This window comes from Rhinatrema bivittatum, chromosome 1 (assembly GCF_901001135.1).
Source record: "Rhinatrema bivittatum chromosome 1, aRhiBiv1.1, whole genome shotgun sequence".
NCBI lineage: Eukaryota > Metazoa > Chordata > Amphibia > Gymnophiona > Rhinatrematidae > Rhinatrema > Rhinatrema bivittatum.
In genome coordinates, this window is record NC_042615.1 from 344,059,300 (window position 1) to 344,075,555 (window position 16,256).

The 16,256-nt window shown below is 43.9% G+C and overlaps 1 protein-coding gene across 5 annotated transcripts in view; it reads left to right on the forward strand.

Moving 5' to 3' along the window:
* Window positions 1-16,256, forward strand: part of MAPK10 (mitogen-activated protein kinase 10) — a 475,339-nt gene that overhangs the window by 380,396 nt on the left and 78,687 nt on the right. The window contains exon 8 of one of the 5 annotated variants that reach the window (XM_029599259.1): window positions 1,678-1,749. The exons of the other annotated variants lie outside the window; for them this stretch is intronic. Coding sequence (XP_029455119.1) covers window positions 1,678-1,749 — 72 coding nt within the window. The remainder of the gene's footprint in view (window positions 1-1,677; window positions 1,750-16,256) is intronic. 5 annotated transcript variants of the gene reach the window in all.

Sequence of the window (16,256 nt, forward strand, 5' to 3'; positions counted from 1 at the left end):
AGGAAGAAGTAGAAAATGGATTAGAGGATTCGGTGTGTGTGTGTGTTCAGAGAAGGAGGCGTGCATGCCAGTCTGGATTATGATACTTGTAAGGGGAGTGAAAGGAAATATAAAAGATAAGGGATGGGATTGGTGGGACCGTAATGGGAATTAAATGGTGTAGAGAGGATGAAAAAAGGGGAAAAAAAGGAGGGAAACTTAAGGGATATCACAAGGTAGGAGGAACATTTTAGTTAGCGGCTTCATGAAAATAGGCAGGAGAACAGAGAAAAAGGAAAGTTAAAGCACAGCAGAGTAAAATGAGATGGGGACGAGAACAGATATAGGGGAGAAAGGAAAGGGGAGGGGAAAAAAATAAGTAGGTAGTAAAAACAGTTCCCATACACTTTGACTAGAGCTGCTCAGCTACCACCAGCAGTGAAGTGGATTTTCTCCTGCGTGAGGCAGAAATAAATATATCATTTGGGGAGGCAGCCACATAGCACAGGAGAAATTTGGTAGAGCTCCAGTGCTGCCAGTCAGGGAAAATGTTTGTGGGTGTATATATAGCATGATTGTGGAAATCACTCATATGAGCAGCTCAATCATTTTGCCAAGTAATGGGAAATCATGGCTAGAAATAATAATAATAACAGTAACACATATACAATATGACAAAAAAACGTGAATGAATCAATGGAAATTGAATGAAAAGTAACACAGTTAAATAAATTAAACAGAAACCAATGTAATATGAAGATCTTGCTGCAATCTTGCCAAGGGAAGCTTATGGGTTATTTACACTTATCCAATAAGTGGCCCTAAGACAAGTGGGGGACAGGAACGCCTATTCCTTTCTATAGGCACCATTGCCCAAAATTCCAGGTAAAATTTAAAAGAAAAATCAAGAACTACAAACCCTGAACCTCTCCTTATACATTGCCTCCTGAATTTGGTACAACAGAACCCACAAGCCTCAATTCTATACATTCCCTGAGATGCCCCAGTGGTCAGGTATCTGTGAATATTGGGCCTATGTTTTATTTCATCAATGTGCTGAAATGTTATTTGGGCTGGCTCAGGTGATATCTGATGCTGACTATTCCAGTCTACTTTACTGATCAATTTTTGCATGCCTACAAATTTCACAGACTACAGGGAAAAATAAATTAGAGGTAAATATCTTTCACGCAGGCTGAGCTTTGTGTCATTGTTTTGCTGGATGTCGGTTCTGCTGGTAAAGATGTGCATGAATCTTCTATATTTGACAGGTAAATAGGGACAAGACTTGCACATTCCTAATCAGCATGAAGGCCAGTACACATTTAAGGTGCTAGTCTACATGATCCTGGGGAGTGAATGGAAATGAGACTTTTTAAAACTGGAGATTAACTTGATCATTTATTAATAATTGTACAATCACATTTATATACTCCTGCTTACTCATGAGTGCCGGTGAATTTCTAAGTTATATAAACAGCTCGTGTACAAGACGTCATATTTGGCAAGACTCATTTCTTTGTGTTCGCTGGAAACATGCTTCCAGCAATCTAACTTGAACTTATTTATCTTCTAAATGTGGCAAAGCAGTGATTACAATGTAGCTTATGTATCTTTCTGTGGTATGGTTGGGAAGTGTTTTCTTTTTGGTTTCTGTTGTCGTGTTCTTGTTTATTTTCATTTCGTTTTTGTTTCCAGTTGACATGTGGTCAGTGGGATGCATCATGGGAGAAATGATTAAAGGTGTTGTGTTGTTTCCTGGCACTGATTGTATCCTTCCCTTTTCAGTCATTGACCTGGTAGTATCTGTTCCTTTGTCTCAGCTACTTTCAGACTTTCTTCTGCACAGATAATCTCACAGAGAAGTGCACTCAATTTTTATGGCTTGATTTGTATGAAATCAAGCACATCGCTATGTGATTACAAAAAAAAACCCTTTACCATGTGTGATTGGGTTTGTGCACCCCATCACAAGATAAGGGAGCCTCAGTGAAATTACCAAAGCCAAAATCATGAAAAGATTAAAAGCAAAAGATAAAGCTTCATTGAATTGCGTACTATTCTCATGTAGTGCTCACAAACAGAATGACATTCTGGTATCTGAAATGGTGTTAACATGTCTGCAGTCACTTTCAACCATGTTTTGTTCTGCAGCCTCTGAGAAAAGTGAACTACTGTATGTAATTCAGTAATGATTTTACCGTTTTTTCTCAAACCTTTTCTGATACTGACTTTTGTAAGCCAACTAAATTTATCATATTTTTTTGCTGTAGACAGTGGGATGGACAAGTTTTTGAGTTTTATTGCTGTATCTTCTTTCACTTGCAATGGTAGACAACTTCTAATATGTTCCATGTACATAATTTATGTCCGTTCTCAACATCTTTCTAACATATTTATGGTGATGATGGGAGTGCCAAGGGTTTATGTCTTTCACCACTGGTCAATACTTTTATGCGACCACTGATGAGTCTGTTTCAGGCACTGGATGTCAGAGGCTATCTATATGCCAATGGTATCCAGTTACTGATTCCGGTGGATCAAGGCCTGGAGAAACTGGTTTGTTAATTAAATATCTATCTGAATAGGATCTCAAGTTGGCTAAAATCTAGTCAACTAGTGTTAAATGAATCAAAAATGAGATTTTGAGCACTGGGAATATCTTTAAAAAAGATGTGGTTGGCCAATCTTTGTGTGACAGCAAGGAAACACGTAGATGGATCGGTGTAAACAAGTATTTTATTGCAGCTTGCCCGATTCTGGCCGAGTTTCGCTCAAAGAGCTGCCTCAGGGGCTTACAAGCCACATGAATTGGCTTAAAATAACGCAAGGTGCAATCAAGAGGAGGTTCTTTAGGTTTCAAAGCAGAGCTTTAAGAATATCAGTATCACATACCGATTATTGAAGGCAAACAGAGGAAAAAGCTCGCAAAATTAGTGCCATCTTGGATCGGCTACCGGTTTGTTTTCTTGGACCAATCTTTGTGTGATGCTAAAATTCCTATTTAACGCCAAAAGCCATGGGGGTTGCTTTTGAATCAGTTTTCTTATTGAATATTTTTATAAGTCGTGTTTTCAATTAAAGAGGATATGTCTTGGATGATTCTGCAGTTAAAATTCTGGTTCTTGCACTTGTCATTGAGGTGTTGTATTACTGTAACTCCCTTTTAGTAGGGTTGCCTAATACTTTGATAAAGAAACTACAGCTTGTTCAAAATAGTGCTGCTAGAATGGTGTGTAAAATCTAGGTGGGAAAAGGTGTTTCCATTGTTAGCGTATCTGCTGCATTGGCTTCCAGTTGCAAAATGGGCTAAATTCAAATTGTTGTCCCTTACTTTTTGATGTATGAGGGCAGATGGGCCAAGGTATTTGTCAGCAAATTTGGCATGGCGTAAGCCTGATTGGTGCCCTTAGAGCTTCTCAAGGGGCTCGACTAGAGTTTTCACTTGGGCATAAATTCAAATCTGATAAGGGAAGGAAGCGGGCCTTTTCATCAATAGCACCTCAAGTCTGGAACTCCCTCCTGAATTTTATTAGGAGTGAGGTTAATTATTCCTGGTTTAGGATGATGACTAAAAAGTTTATTTTACCATCTTATTATGGGTCGGGATATGAGAATGATCAATTGCAGCTGCAGCTTGATAGGGGAAGGTGGTAACAAGCAGATTTTGTTGTCTTGTTTTGTTGATGTTTTGTTTTATGTTTTTCTATGCACGTAAAGTTGTGAGCCGCTTATATTGCATTTGTACTGATTATATGGTGTATACATTTTATAAATAAATAAAAATAGTTATCTGCTAGTAGATGGCAAGCACAGTGAATGTACTGTGTAAAACTTAAAAGAGGCAACTTTTCCCATAAGTGGATTGTGTTTAGTAGGTGCAGTAGCAGCATCCTACCATTTAGCTAAGATGATGGTAACCTGTTTTTTTCTGATGCAGCTGAATTATCATATTCTGAGTGTGCAGTGTTTAAAATGAGATCCTAGGTGATATGCTACAGCACTCTAAGATTCTTTCCCTTAATTGAGCAAGAATGTAGTTAGCACTGGAATTAAAAGAAATAGTATATCTTCTCGGAGCCTTTTATTCAACCAATAATGTAAAATAGACAGCACTTTGCAGTATCCATGCTGGGGGAGTGACTTGCCCTTGAGTTCAGAGATTGTATTGATCTGTGCACTACTGTCTTGGAGCACCCTCATTGCTCTGGACAATAGTTTTCTATATTAGCTCATGAAGAAAAATTACTATACTTGTATTATTAGTATTAAATGTTTGAATTTGGGTTTTTTCTATCGCTACCTCCCCTCTTCCCATTCTCACTTTCATAGAACAATTCAAGGGCTCTGTTTTATAGTCATTGAAATGCATGCTTCGCTATACATGCCAAAAAAATGCCAGCTTAAAATGCATGTACTAACATCTCATATTTTGAGTAGGCAAACAGGATCTGGCGCCTCTGCCCACAAAGTTCATTTTGCTCTTGACATTTCCTGGACTTTCTATTTTAATTTTTTATAGTGTACTTAATACTATTGAATTTCTTTTCAAGTGTTGTGAAGCAAGCATTTCCTTTGACCTTATACAGTATAATTAATTTTCAGAAGGCAAAACGCCTCAACATCCTAATAAAACGTAGTCAAGTTGACTATATCCTCCCCATAATTATGTTTCTGTAACATTTTGGGTTACTTTGGCTTTGCTTAACCATCTACAGTACCTGAATAAAATTGCCTTGAGTTACCAATGAAAAGACATGAGCTAAATTCAAATAAATAATCCATTTTCCTCCTGTAGCAATACCCCCATTAGGGTTGTTATCTGCATCCCAGGAGCTATGTTTACTGGAGTTTGTCCGGCTGGGGGGGGGGGGGAGATACACTTCCAGGGTCCTAGGAATATTTGAGGAAGACTCCACTTCTCTAAAGCATGGAACTCTGAGGTGCCAATTAAGTGCAGGGGAGACCACAAAAACCACAGTAAAATGAAGCACAAAAAGCCAATTGCCAGCAAGCAGTAGTCACGCCTCTCATGATCCATTAACTACTAGTAGCAAGGAGGAAAAATAAAATTAAACGTTTACTGTAGTTGAAAAATATGGATCAAAGCAATGATAGTGATGATGAGAAATAACATAAAAAATATCATTATTAAGAAAATCACAGTCTCCTTGCCCATTTAGTTCCTCATGGTTGGTCTCCTTCCTGCTGCACCACCATCAATGCATAACAACACTTCCTGTTGGAGGGTAGAGTAACTGGGATGGAACTCCAGAATAAACTGGGCAGGAGATAGAAAACTCCCCAGGTTAAAAAATAGACTTCAGTATCCAAACTGGTCTAAGAAAAATCCCAGATTAAGTCCAAAACTCTCAAATTTCTCTTTACCCTTGCCTCTGACTTGCAGCTTGGGCAAAAAGATCAGTGACCCAGATCTTCTGGAAACTGAGGGCAGCCCTTCCTTCCAGACTTGTCAACAGTCCACAAACACTCTGTAATAATCCACAGCAAACTCCTTCTCTTCCTTCTGATAAAAAAAAAAAACAAAAACAACAAGGACGAGGCTAAGACCATCAGCAAAAATCTCATTCCAACTTCTGTCTGTCCAGCTTTCCCTCTTCATATCTCTCCTTCTCTTTCTTCTCCAGGCCAGAGGGGCCTAGACAGAGACCTCCATCAGAAACATCTCTTCACAGCACCCACTCCAACCCTTTCCATCATCCTCTCTGAATTCTGAGCATGCACAAGGGGGATTTATAACTCACTGAAACCTCCGACAAAAAGTTGGAGTTAAAGCTATGGGGGGGCAGCCAGTGGAGTTCGACCCACCCTGATCGAACTCCACTGGCTGCCTATACAATCCCGTATCCTTTTCAAGACACTCTCACTCATCCACAAAAGCATCAATAATGAAAACTCTGACTGGCTCAACCCTCCCTTACTTCTACGCACATCCACTCGACCATCTCATTCCGTACACCAGGGAACACTCCGTACCCCCTCTATCAAATCAACAAAACTCACCTCCACAATGAACAGAGCCTTTTCTCTAGCCGGTCCCACCCTTTGGAACTCCATGCCACCAGACCTACGCACTGAATCCTCTACCCCTAAATTAAAAAAAAAACTAAAAACGTGGTTGTTCCTACAAGCCTACCCATCCAACATGAACCTCGCTCCGAATGTTATCTGATCCATCCTCAGTCCCTCCCCCCCCCGTTCACCTCTCACCTTTCTTCCTATCGTTCTTACTCATCTCTACTTTCCCCCTCCTTTCCCTCCGCTCCTAATGTATTTTCCACCTATTGTTTGTCAAATAGTATTATATAATGCCATCCTCAATCTTTATTAAACTTTGTGTAAATATCCTTTTGCCTCCCATTCACCTAAGCAGCACCCCCTCCAGAGGTGCTCGCTCCTTGTAAATTATAGCCATCTTCCTACTCCTTGTAAATTATAGCCATATTTATTTAGTTGTTTTTGTTTCCTTAATATCACAGTTACCGTTCAATGTAAAGGCTTCGCCTAAAGTTATTAAGTTACTTGTAAACCGATGCGATGTGCAAACGGATGTCGGTATATAAAAGGTTTTAAATAAATAAATAAATAAATAAATAAATAAATAAATATGCCAAAATGTCTTCCCACTGCCCATGCTGGTGTAACCCTATCCCTGGATGTGGACTGCAACCCGATGGGGCATTAAAAGAATTGTTTGTCTCTTTGGGGCTGCCTCCCCTCCCCCCCCCCCCCCCCGACTAGCTATACCATGGTTTCTCTTTTCCCCAAGGCCTGGATCCTTTGCTGGTTGGGGAGTTGGGGGGGGGGTTACTTCCGAGGCCCAGAGTGCTCGATGTGACCCTTTGTACCTTTGTTCTTGCCCCTGGAAGAGGGGTACTTTTCTTTCATTATGGGGCTGATGCAATAAAGTGCACCCAGCCTAGCGCACAAGTTTACATGCGTGTAGGTGTGCATTTTGGGTGGGCAAGACTAGCACCCGATGCAGAAAGGAGATTAGTGTGTCAAAAACACGTGCCCTAACAAATGAGAATCTGATATCACCCAACGCATACAAATTCCATGTAGATGAGGACATTAGTTATTACCGCCCGATGCAGGAAAGTGCTGGGCACCCAATGCACACTTTAATGCAGGGAATTTAACTCCAGCCCTGGAGATGGAGTAAAGTGAACTCGCAATCAAGGGATCATGAGAAACATTACAAAATATGGTCCTCTGGGTTGTGATAAGTACAACTTCTTCCTTAGTATTTTCCCGGCTCTTGAATTTACTGCTTGCGGTGGTGAAAAATAAATATATATTGATTGGTTCAAAAAGAAGCGCACATTTCTTATGATTGCACAATTTAGATGCCTGAAATAATAAACTGCAGCATGCGAAATCGGCACCTCAGCAAAATAACCAAAGCCAGCGTGGTCAAAACGGATGCTCGTGCGCCCAATCGAATAACCTCTTTTGAGCATCAAAAACACACATTCTTCCGCAGCGCACTATTTTTTTACGCTACCTCTCATTTACATATTGCAGCAGGGCATAGAAAGATGCGGCTGTGCGCACATTAGGAAAGCGGTCCCAAATAAAACATTGGAGCCAAAGTCTTTACTGTTGAAAACTCTGAGGAAGTATTGGCACAATAACTTAATCCTCAGCACCAAAAATGTCTTTTTGTCACAGTCAAGTGTTTACCAGAGCAAGGGAAAATCCCACCCTACAGGTCCGGGATAAGTGGTGTCCCCAGGTGTGCCAGGATATCCTTAGGCAGGAAAACCCCTTTCCAAACTGGTAACAAGGTAAGATTACTGCCTCTGCACAGAGAGAGTCCAAAACTCTCTCTCCGCAGGGGGTGAAGACTCCTCAACGAGGGACCCTTCATGTTCTCAAATTTCCTACAGTTAGTTGATCTTCCAGTTCTCTATTAAATCCTTATATGAATCTCTGATGGGAGGGATCGGAGTCGGAACAAACAGCTCCAGACGTCCTTCCGATGGGTAGGCAGAGGGGCAGCTAAAAATGTCCTTTCGGAGCTTCTTACAAAAATCTTCTTCCCAAAATTGAGATAAACACATAAAGGGTCCTGGTATCGGGTCACCGCCTCCCTCCTTCTTCGTTGAGGGCATAGAGGAGCAGGTCTTCCCTTACTCGGGCAGCCCCAGGCACAGGGTTCCTGGTGTCCTGAGCTCAGGAGGTGCACAGGGTTTAACCAGGTTTCCTACAACTTAGTCTTTCAAAAGCCCAAAATATCCTGGGATACAACCCTTACCTAGCAGAGAGTGGATAGGGTAAGGCAGATCTCTAACCCAGCTCACAGACTTCCGGCAGGGTTTGCTGTAGATCTTCGAACAGGCCCAACTAAAGTAAAACTATTCCGAACCCCCTTTAACTGCCCCCAGAGCTCCCAGGAGACAGCTGCTTAAAAAAAACTCTCAAAGGGGATGGCCATTCCTACACCCTCAAAGGGAGGGGCTGTGCAGATTGGTTCCTCCCCTCATTCACTAACCTGTACTGCACTAGCTGTGAAATGCCCAGGGCTTAGTGGTAACACATGACCATAGGGCCCGTTACACCAGAATAATATGTATTTTGAGACCCTTTTTTGGATAAAACAGACCAGGGTCACACTCCTCCTTTTTGACAAAAGATTGAACTTTTTATATTAAATTAATCAATTTTTATACACGCTATATTTTATGACTATTTATCTCCTTTTCTGATTTTTACTCTTTATTTTTGGCCTGATAGTTTCTCCTTTTACCTACTTCCTCCAGCTCAATTAGAATCAATGCTGGGATCCTGGTATCATGAGCTTTTATTCACAAGTACCTGGGGATTTTTTCCCCCTATTTTAATAGACATCCCCTCATCACACCTCACTATTCCCCCCCCCTCCCAAAATAACCCAATTGTTCCTCATCTGGTTATTGCTTGAGGAACCCTGTGTCACGGACTTTATATCTGGCTACCAGCTGTCATCTTTGTTGGTTTCCAAATCTCCTTCTCAAACATTGCCCTTGCAGCATTCCCAGACCCAGCTGATCTGTGGCACACAAGATCTGACCCAGGAATAGAGCCAGGGATCTTCGACATGGCAGTGCTGCTACTGAGCCAGCAACATGGGCTCTACTTATTTTTCAGGTTGAGATCTGAAATTATAAAATTATGATTAACCTGATTTCTGGAGCTGTACATATCTGTAGGAAAATACAGCGATCAATATACAACTAGCAGATCCCTGTTGAAATTAGATAAAAAGAATATATTGATTAAGAATTAAGAAAATTCTTTTTCACTCCGTGCATAGTTAAGCTCTGGAATTCATTGCCAGAGGATGTGGTTACAGCAGTTAGTGTAATTGGGTTTCGAAAAGGTTTGGATAAGTTCCTAGAGGATAAATCCATAAACTGCCGTGATGGTAATTAATAAGCAATAATAGCTTGTGATCTATCTTATGTTTGGGTACTTGCCAGGTACTTGTGACCTGGATTGGCCACTGTTGGAAACAGGATACTGGGCTTGATGGACCCTTGGTTTGACCCAGTATGGCATATCTTATGTTCTTATGTTCTACGTAAGAGGTGAATTTTAAATGCAACTAGATATGCAACTGGGTGTGTACAGCTGCGCACATGCATATATGAGCCACACAAGTGGGGGAATTTTATATCCGGTGCGCATCCATGCCTTGATCAGTTTCACCAACTCATTCACCAATCCGTTCAGTTTAGAGTTAGGACCTCCAAACCCCCTTATGGTGCACATGTTTACTTCTTTAAGTCTGTCCCCATATGCTTTATAATGTAGACCACTGACCATTTTAGGAGCCACCCTCTGGACAGATTCTATCTTGTTTATATCCTTTTGAAGGTATGGTCTCCAGACCTTTATACAGTATTCCAAATGAAGTCTCACTAGAGGCCTATACAGGGGCAGTATCACCTCTTTTTAACTTTCTCCTGAAAATTCCTCTCCCTGTGCATCCAAACATGTTTCTGGCTTTTGCCATTGCTTATCCACCTGTTTGCCCACCATCAAATACAATCACCCCCAGATCCCACGCTTGTTTCATGCCTAGAAGAATTTTACCTCTTAGACTGTACACTAATTTGGGGTTTTGCAGCCCGAATGCATGACTGCATTTTTTAGTATTAAATCTTAGCTGCTTTGCTAGATCCCTCCTCATGCTTTCCATCCTGGATGTCTACCCTGTTACAGATTTTGCTATTATCCGCAAAAAGGTAGCCCTTTCATAATATCAGTTACGAAAATGTTGAAAAGAACCAGTCTAAGGATTGATCCCCTCCTTTCTCCTGTGTGTTACTATGTTTTCTTTCTGATGGTGTTGCATGGACCTGACAGGACACAGTTTAACTAGCTCCTCATGAACACAATCTTCTGAAAATCATTTGAGGTTTCCTTTTCGTCTGCTAGAACAGTCCATTACAGTAGGGATTTCCCTCCCTCCACAGTTTATGGAGACAGGGGCCATGCCTCATGACCGCGCACTGGACTATAAAGGGAGTGTGATCCCAGTCCAATACCAGTAGTCTCTGTCTCCGTGTAGCAGAGGACACATGAAGAGGACGTAGCTCCCAGGGTGCAGCCCTGGCCTGGTTGAAACCGTATTGCTCCTAGGACAACAGCCTTGAGGGATTGATTTTCCCAGTGGGAGCAGTCCCCCAGGCCCTGCCCTGGCTGAGCTTTGGGAAGCCTTTTCCAGTACTGTTAGGGGCCAGTGGAACCTCCAGAGAGAGGTGCTGGGATCAGCACCCTTAGGGTCTTTGCAGCCTACACAGTTCTATGGTAGTCAAGGTACCTTTTAGGGTATGCAGAACCTCCAGAGAGTGGTACCTGAATGCTCATGAGCCTGGCAGCTCCTCCATAAAAAAAAGAATGAATTGAGAGGGCCTGCAAGATTCTCTCTCCACCCCTGCTCCTCGCTCTCCCTCTCTTTCACAGGTGAAGGAGCAGCAGAAGTAAGTAGAAGCTGGGCCTGCTATCAGCAGGTGGTGGCTCTCTGGAGGTAGTGAGTAGCCGCTGTGCCATTTTTGAGCTGGAAATATGCATGTGGCTGGGATAAAGAGAAAGAGAAAAGAAAAACACAGGAGCTGAGCAGGCTTATTTACCACAGGAGAAGGAAAGTTTAACCACCTGCGATTGGGCTGTTGGCCTGGTTGTCTCTGTGGCATGTCTGTAAGGTTCTTATAACTTTGCTATATATACGAGTATAATATGATACCTTTATGAGAGATACCAAGTTCAGGTGGGGCAAGGCCAATAAGGACAACTGCAGACATTGCTCAAGTGTGGTTTCTGAACTGTGGACAATAGGCATGTACATGTCTTAATTGGTATTCAGCATAATAACTATCAAAAAGACCCCTTAACCACCCCTACTGTTTCATATAGAAAAAGCTAAGTACAAATGCCAAACAGTAACCTTTGACCTTACTATGTCACAGGGGCTACTGGTGCCATTGGTCAGCCCCTGTCACATGGTAGGAGCAATGGATGGCCGGTGCCATCTTGTGCTACGTCAGCATCTGTGACATAGTGAGGGCAAAGGCTATCGGCGCCATTTTGAATACTGGCAGCCGATGGCCCGAGTGCAAGAGGTCGCTCCCGGACCCCCGCTGGACCACCAGGGACTTTTGGTAAGTCTGGGGGGGTCAGGAGGGTGGGGGGTTGTAGTTAATTCAATTTTAGCCAGGAAACGAATAAGAATTAACGCATGAATGTATCGGGGGGGCCCCTTGCCGAATGCAACGTATCTGCCCCCCAACAAATACGAATCACGAATGCAACGTATGGCATCCCTCTGCACATCCCTAGTACCCGGTAGCAGATATTGTTTTAAAAAAAATGAGAGAGTGGCTTTAGGGGGAATTTCTGGTGGTCACCTGGCTTTGTCAACAGGCTACTGGTATTGGACTGGGACAATACCCCCTTTATAGCCCAGAATGAGGTCATGAAAGAAGCGTGTCCTCTGCTCTGTCAAGCTGTGGAGGTGTGTGTGGGGGGGGGGGATCTCTGTTGTAATGGACTTGTCTAGCAGTTTTCAATAAAAGAAAATTATCAGATAAGTAATTCACCTTACCTCACTATTTGTGTCTATTTCTGTGGTCCTACTCCTGGCCTTTCCTCATTGAAAACTGAATAGAAATATTTGTTTAGCAATTCTCCATTAAATCTGTCCACTTCTGAAATCTGAGAAGAAAGTCTGTATCACACCAGTATTAATGGATATTTTATTCCCTCTTTCCAGTTTAACCCACAGTGCCTCCTCCTTACCTCAGTGCCTCCTCCTTACTAGAGATGAGCTTCGTTTTTTACTACCGGGTCATTTTTTGAGTCGGACGCTTCAGGGTAAAGCTCGTTTTTTCTCAGTTAGTTTTTTGGAAAAACGAACAAAAACTAAATGGGGAAAAACGAAACTGGCCGAAAAAACTGCGCGGGAAAACGAAGTTAAAAAAATACCACCCCAAGCATTAAAATTCATCTTAATACATTAAATACAACCCCTCCCCACCATCCCGATCCCTTCCCAAGACTTACTAACATCCCTGGTGGTCCAGCAGGGTACCGCAAAGGATTTCTCTCTTCCTGCTGTCTGGCCTGCCTCGCTCAAAATGGTGCCGATAGCCTCTGATCTACTATGTCACAGAGGCTACTGGTGCCATTGGTCAGCCCCTGTCACATGGCCATCGGTGCCATCTTGTGCTCCTACCATGTGACAGGGGCTGACCAATGGCACCAGTAACCCCTGTGACATAGTGTGGGCAAAGGCTATCGGTGCCATTTTTATTACTGGCAGCCGACGGCCCGAGGGCAGGAGATCGCTCCGGGACCCCCGCTGGACCCCCAGGGACTTTTGGCCAGCTTGGGGGGTGAGGCCCCCCCAGCCCGACTGCAGGGAGGGAGAAATCCCTCGCAGGACCCCGCTGGACCACCAGGGATGTTAGTAATTCTTGGGGAGGGATCGGATAGGTAGGGGGGGGGGTTTGAATTATACTAAATTTTAATGCTTGGGGCAGTTTTTTATTTAAAAAAATAAAATGTGCCCCTCCCCCCATACAAACCCAAAAAACAAAATTTTCTCGGAGTTCGGGGAAATCTGTTTCGGGGGGCCGAACCATGACGAGTTAGGCAATTTTGTTGAAATTGCCTAATTCGTCATAAATGAATGCACATCTCTACTCCTTACCCCATTTCCTCTTTCCAGATTAACCCATGGTGCTTCCTACCTGCAGTGCTTTAATATTATTTAAATTATATATATATATTAGTATAAATAGCTTTCAATATGTTACCCTTTTTTCCCCATTTGTGTTCAAATGTTTAATGTTTTTATCTGAGGGCTTTTTTCACTCTCCTTCATGATCCTAGTTTAAACCTCCTCAGTGGTCTTGTCAGTCCGTTCAGAAAGGTACTTCACCACTGCTTCAATAGGTGGACATCATCTCTGCTCAGCAGTCCTTGGAATGACATCCCATGGTCCAGGAAGCTGAAACACACTCATTGATACCGAGTACACAACCATTCATTCACCCCCAGAATATGAGCTTGTCTGCCCTGCCTTTATACTTGAGTGGGAGAACTGAGGAGCAAACCACCTTTGTTCTTTCTGCTTCATCCTCTCTCCCAGAACCATGATGTCACTTTTACTGTGTTCCAGGGGATTCTTAGCAGTATCATTCATACCAACATGGATGAGTTTGACTGGATAATAATCAGTGAACTTGATAATTCTTGACAATCTCTTCATGATTTCTCAGATCTTATACCCGGCAGACAGCACACCTCTTGGGATTGCATGTCTGGTCGGCAGATGATTGCCTCTGTGCCTCTCAGAAGAGAGTCAGCCACCATCACTACTCTTCACTTCTTAGACACAGAGGTTGCTGAGTCTTGGTTCATTCTCACTCTTGGATGGTTTCTGCACTTCCACTTCCAGGGCTGTATATCACTTCTTCAACTCAAGTGAAGGAGGGGTCAAAGTGAGGATTGGTAATCTGTGTCCTGCTATCATCTTGCTGTCTAGTTTCATTCTCCCTTCCACTGGAGTCTTCTATCTTAAATACCTCAAGAAGCATTTCTTTATAGAGATGTGAATCGGAACCAGAATCGGTTCGGATTCCGGTTCCGATTCACATGTGGGTTTTTTTTCATTGGGCCCGATCGCGGTTTTGTTTATCGGCTGCGCCCGAGCCGATAAACAAAAAACCCACCCTGACACTTTAAAACTAATCCCTTTGCTTCCCCCACCCTCCCGACCCCCCCCCCCAAAAAACATTTTACAGGTAACTGGTGATCCAGTGGGGGTCCCGGGAGCGATCTCCCACTCTCGGGCCGTCGGCTGCCACTAATCAAAATGGCGCTGATGGCCTTTGCCCTTACCATGTGACAGGGTATCCGTGCCATTGGCACCGGCCATCCAGTGCTCCCTCCATGTGACAGGGGCCAGCCAATGGCACGGATACCCTGTCACATGGTAAGGGCAAAGGCCATTGGCGCCATTTTGATTAGTGGCAGCCGACGGCCCGAGAGCGGGAGATCGCTCCCAGGACCCCCACTGGATCACCAGGTCCCTGTAAAATGTTTTTGGGGGGGGTCGGGAGGGTGGGGGAAGCAAAGGGATTAGTTTTAAAGGGTCAGGGTGGGTTTAGGGGTTATTTTTGTGTGCCGTTTTTCCTGCCCTCCCCCAAAATGATAAGAGAACCCCCACAATCAATATCGTGGGGTTTTCCTATCGTTTCGGGGGAGCCCCCGATTACTGACGATTTTGAAAATATCGATGATATTTTCAATAGTCCGAAGCCCGATTCACATCCCTATTTCTTTAATGTTGTCCTTGTTGTTACGGATACTTGCAAGTCTCACCATCTACTCTCTAGGTCCTGCCAACAGTTTCCTGAATGAGTCAACCTGCAGGCAAGTTTTACTCCAAACTGGTTCCTCACAGTGGATCAGAATATCCACAGCAAGGAACCAGTTTAGTGTTCTTTTTTGGTTGCTCTGTGCTTATGTTGAATTAGTACTCAACCTTTTCAAGCCCAAGGCATGCCTACATTAACAAAAATGTTGAGTGGCACCCCAACTTCCATGGAGCAAGCAGTAAGGATAGAAAGAGGACTTGTAAGGCCAAAATAAGAGCTAGGGAAGTACTGAAAACCTCACCAGTCTCTCTTCCCAAAATTTAAAACAAAGGGGAAGAAGGGTGGAAACACATATGAACCCACCATAACGAGCCAGCTCCCTCTGTATAGAAGTGCAGGAAAAGAGAGACGTCAGTATGGTGCTGGCAGCCGGTTAAGTTCGTTCGCTTGCTGCCATATATGGCTGCTGGAACTCCTTCATTGCTGCTGCTCCCAAGGGTTGGAGAAAGTCACATCCAGTGCTCCATGCGCACACACCTCATCTCACTCAACCTGGGGATAGGACAGAGACTGAAAGGACTCAACAGAGGAGGCTCAAGATGGGAAAGATGAGGAGGTTCTGTGTGCTGCACAAAATTGGTCCCAGCTATCCATGCCTTGCATGCATCCCATGAAAGACCACACTCTGTGAGCTCATGCTGCTACTAGGAAGAAGAGGCATGCATGATTACGCATTCTCAGAAAGCTCCAACAAATTTAAGAGCCACCCCTGTGTCTCTTGTTGTGCGAGATGCTATGAGCATGTTGCACGGCCCATCCACGCAACATGCTCATAGCATCTCGCATGGGCCTGCTCACCTCTCCAACTCCTCTGCAGGTCCTGGGGTCGGCCTCCCCGGCAGCAGCTGCAAGCTCCTCCAGGCCTCGGTGTCCCGCGGCAGCAGTCGCTGGGCCTTCCTCAGCGCACCAGGCCTCACAGCGGGGCTTGGCGTCTTCCGTGGTGTCGGCCCCGCCCCTAGGCGCGCACGCACAGACCACCCGGTCCCTTAAAGGGCCATGGGCGGGTCCTAGCTCCACGGCGCACCCTGATTGAATGTACTACTAAAGGAAGTGCCTGCCTGCACTTCCTTGCCTTGGCAATTGGGTCGACACTATGTGTGTACTAGTTTGCCTCCGTGTCTCATCGCCTGTTCCAGTCTTGTTCCAGTCTTGTTCCAGCGTCCTTCTGTTCCAGCGTCCATCTGTTCCTACGTTCCCCCAGGTAGTACCTCTTGGACTGACTCTCTGGTACTGACCTCTGCCTGTTCTTGACTACGTTGATCGCTGCCTGTCTACTGACCCCTGCCTGTCTCGTTGATCACTGCCTGCCTACTGACCCCTGCCTGT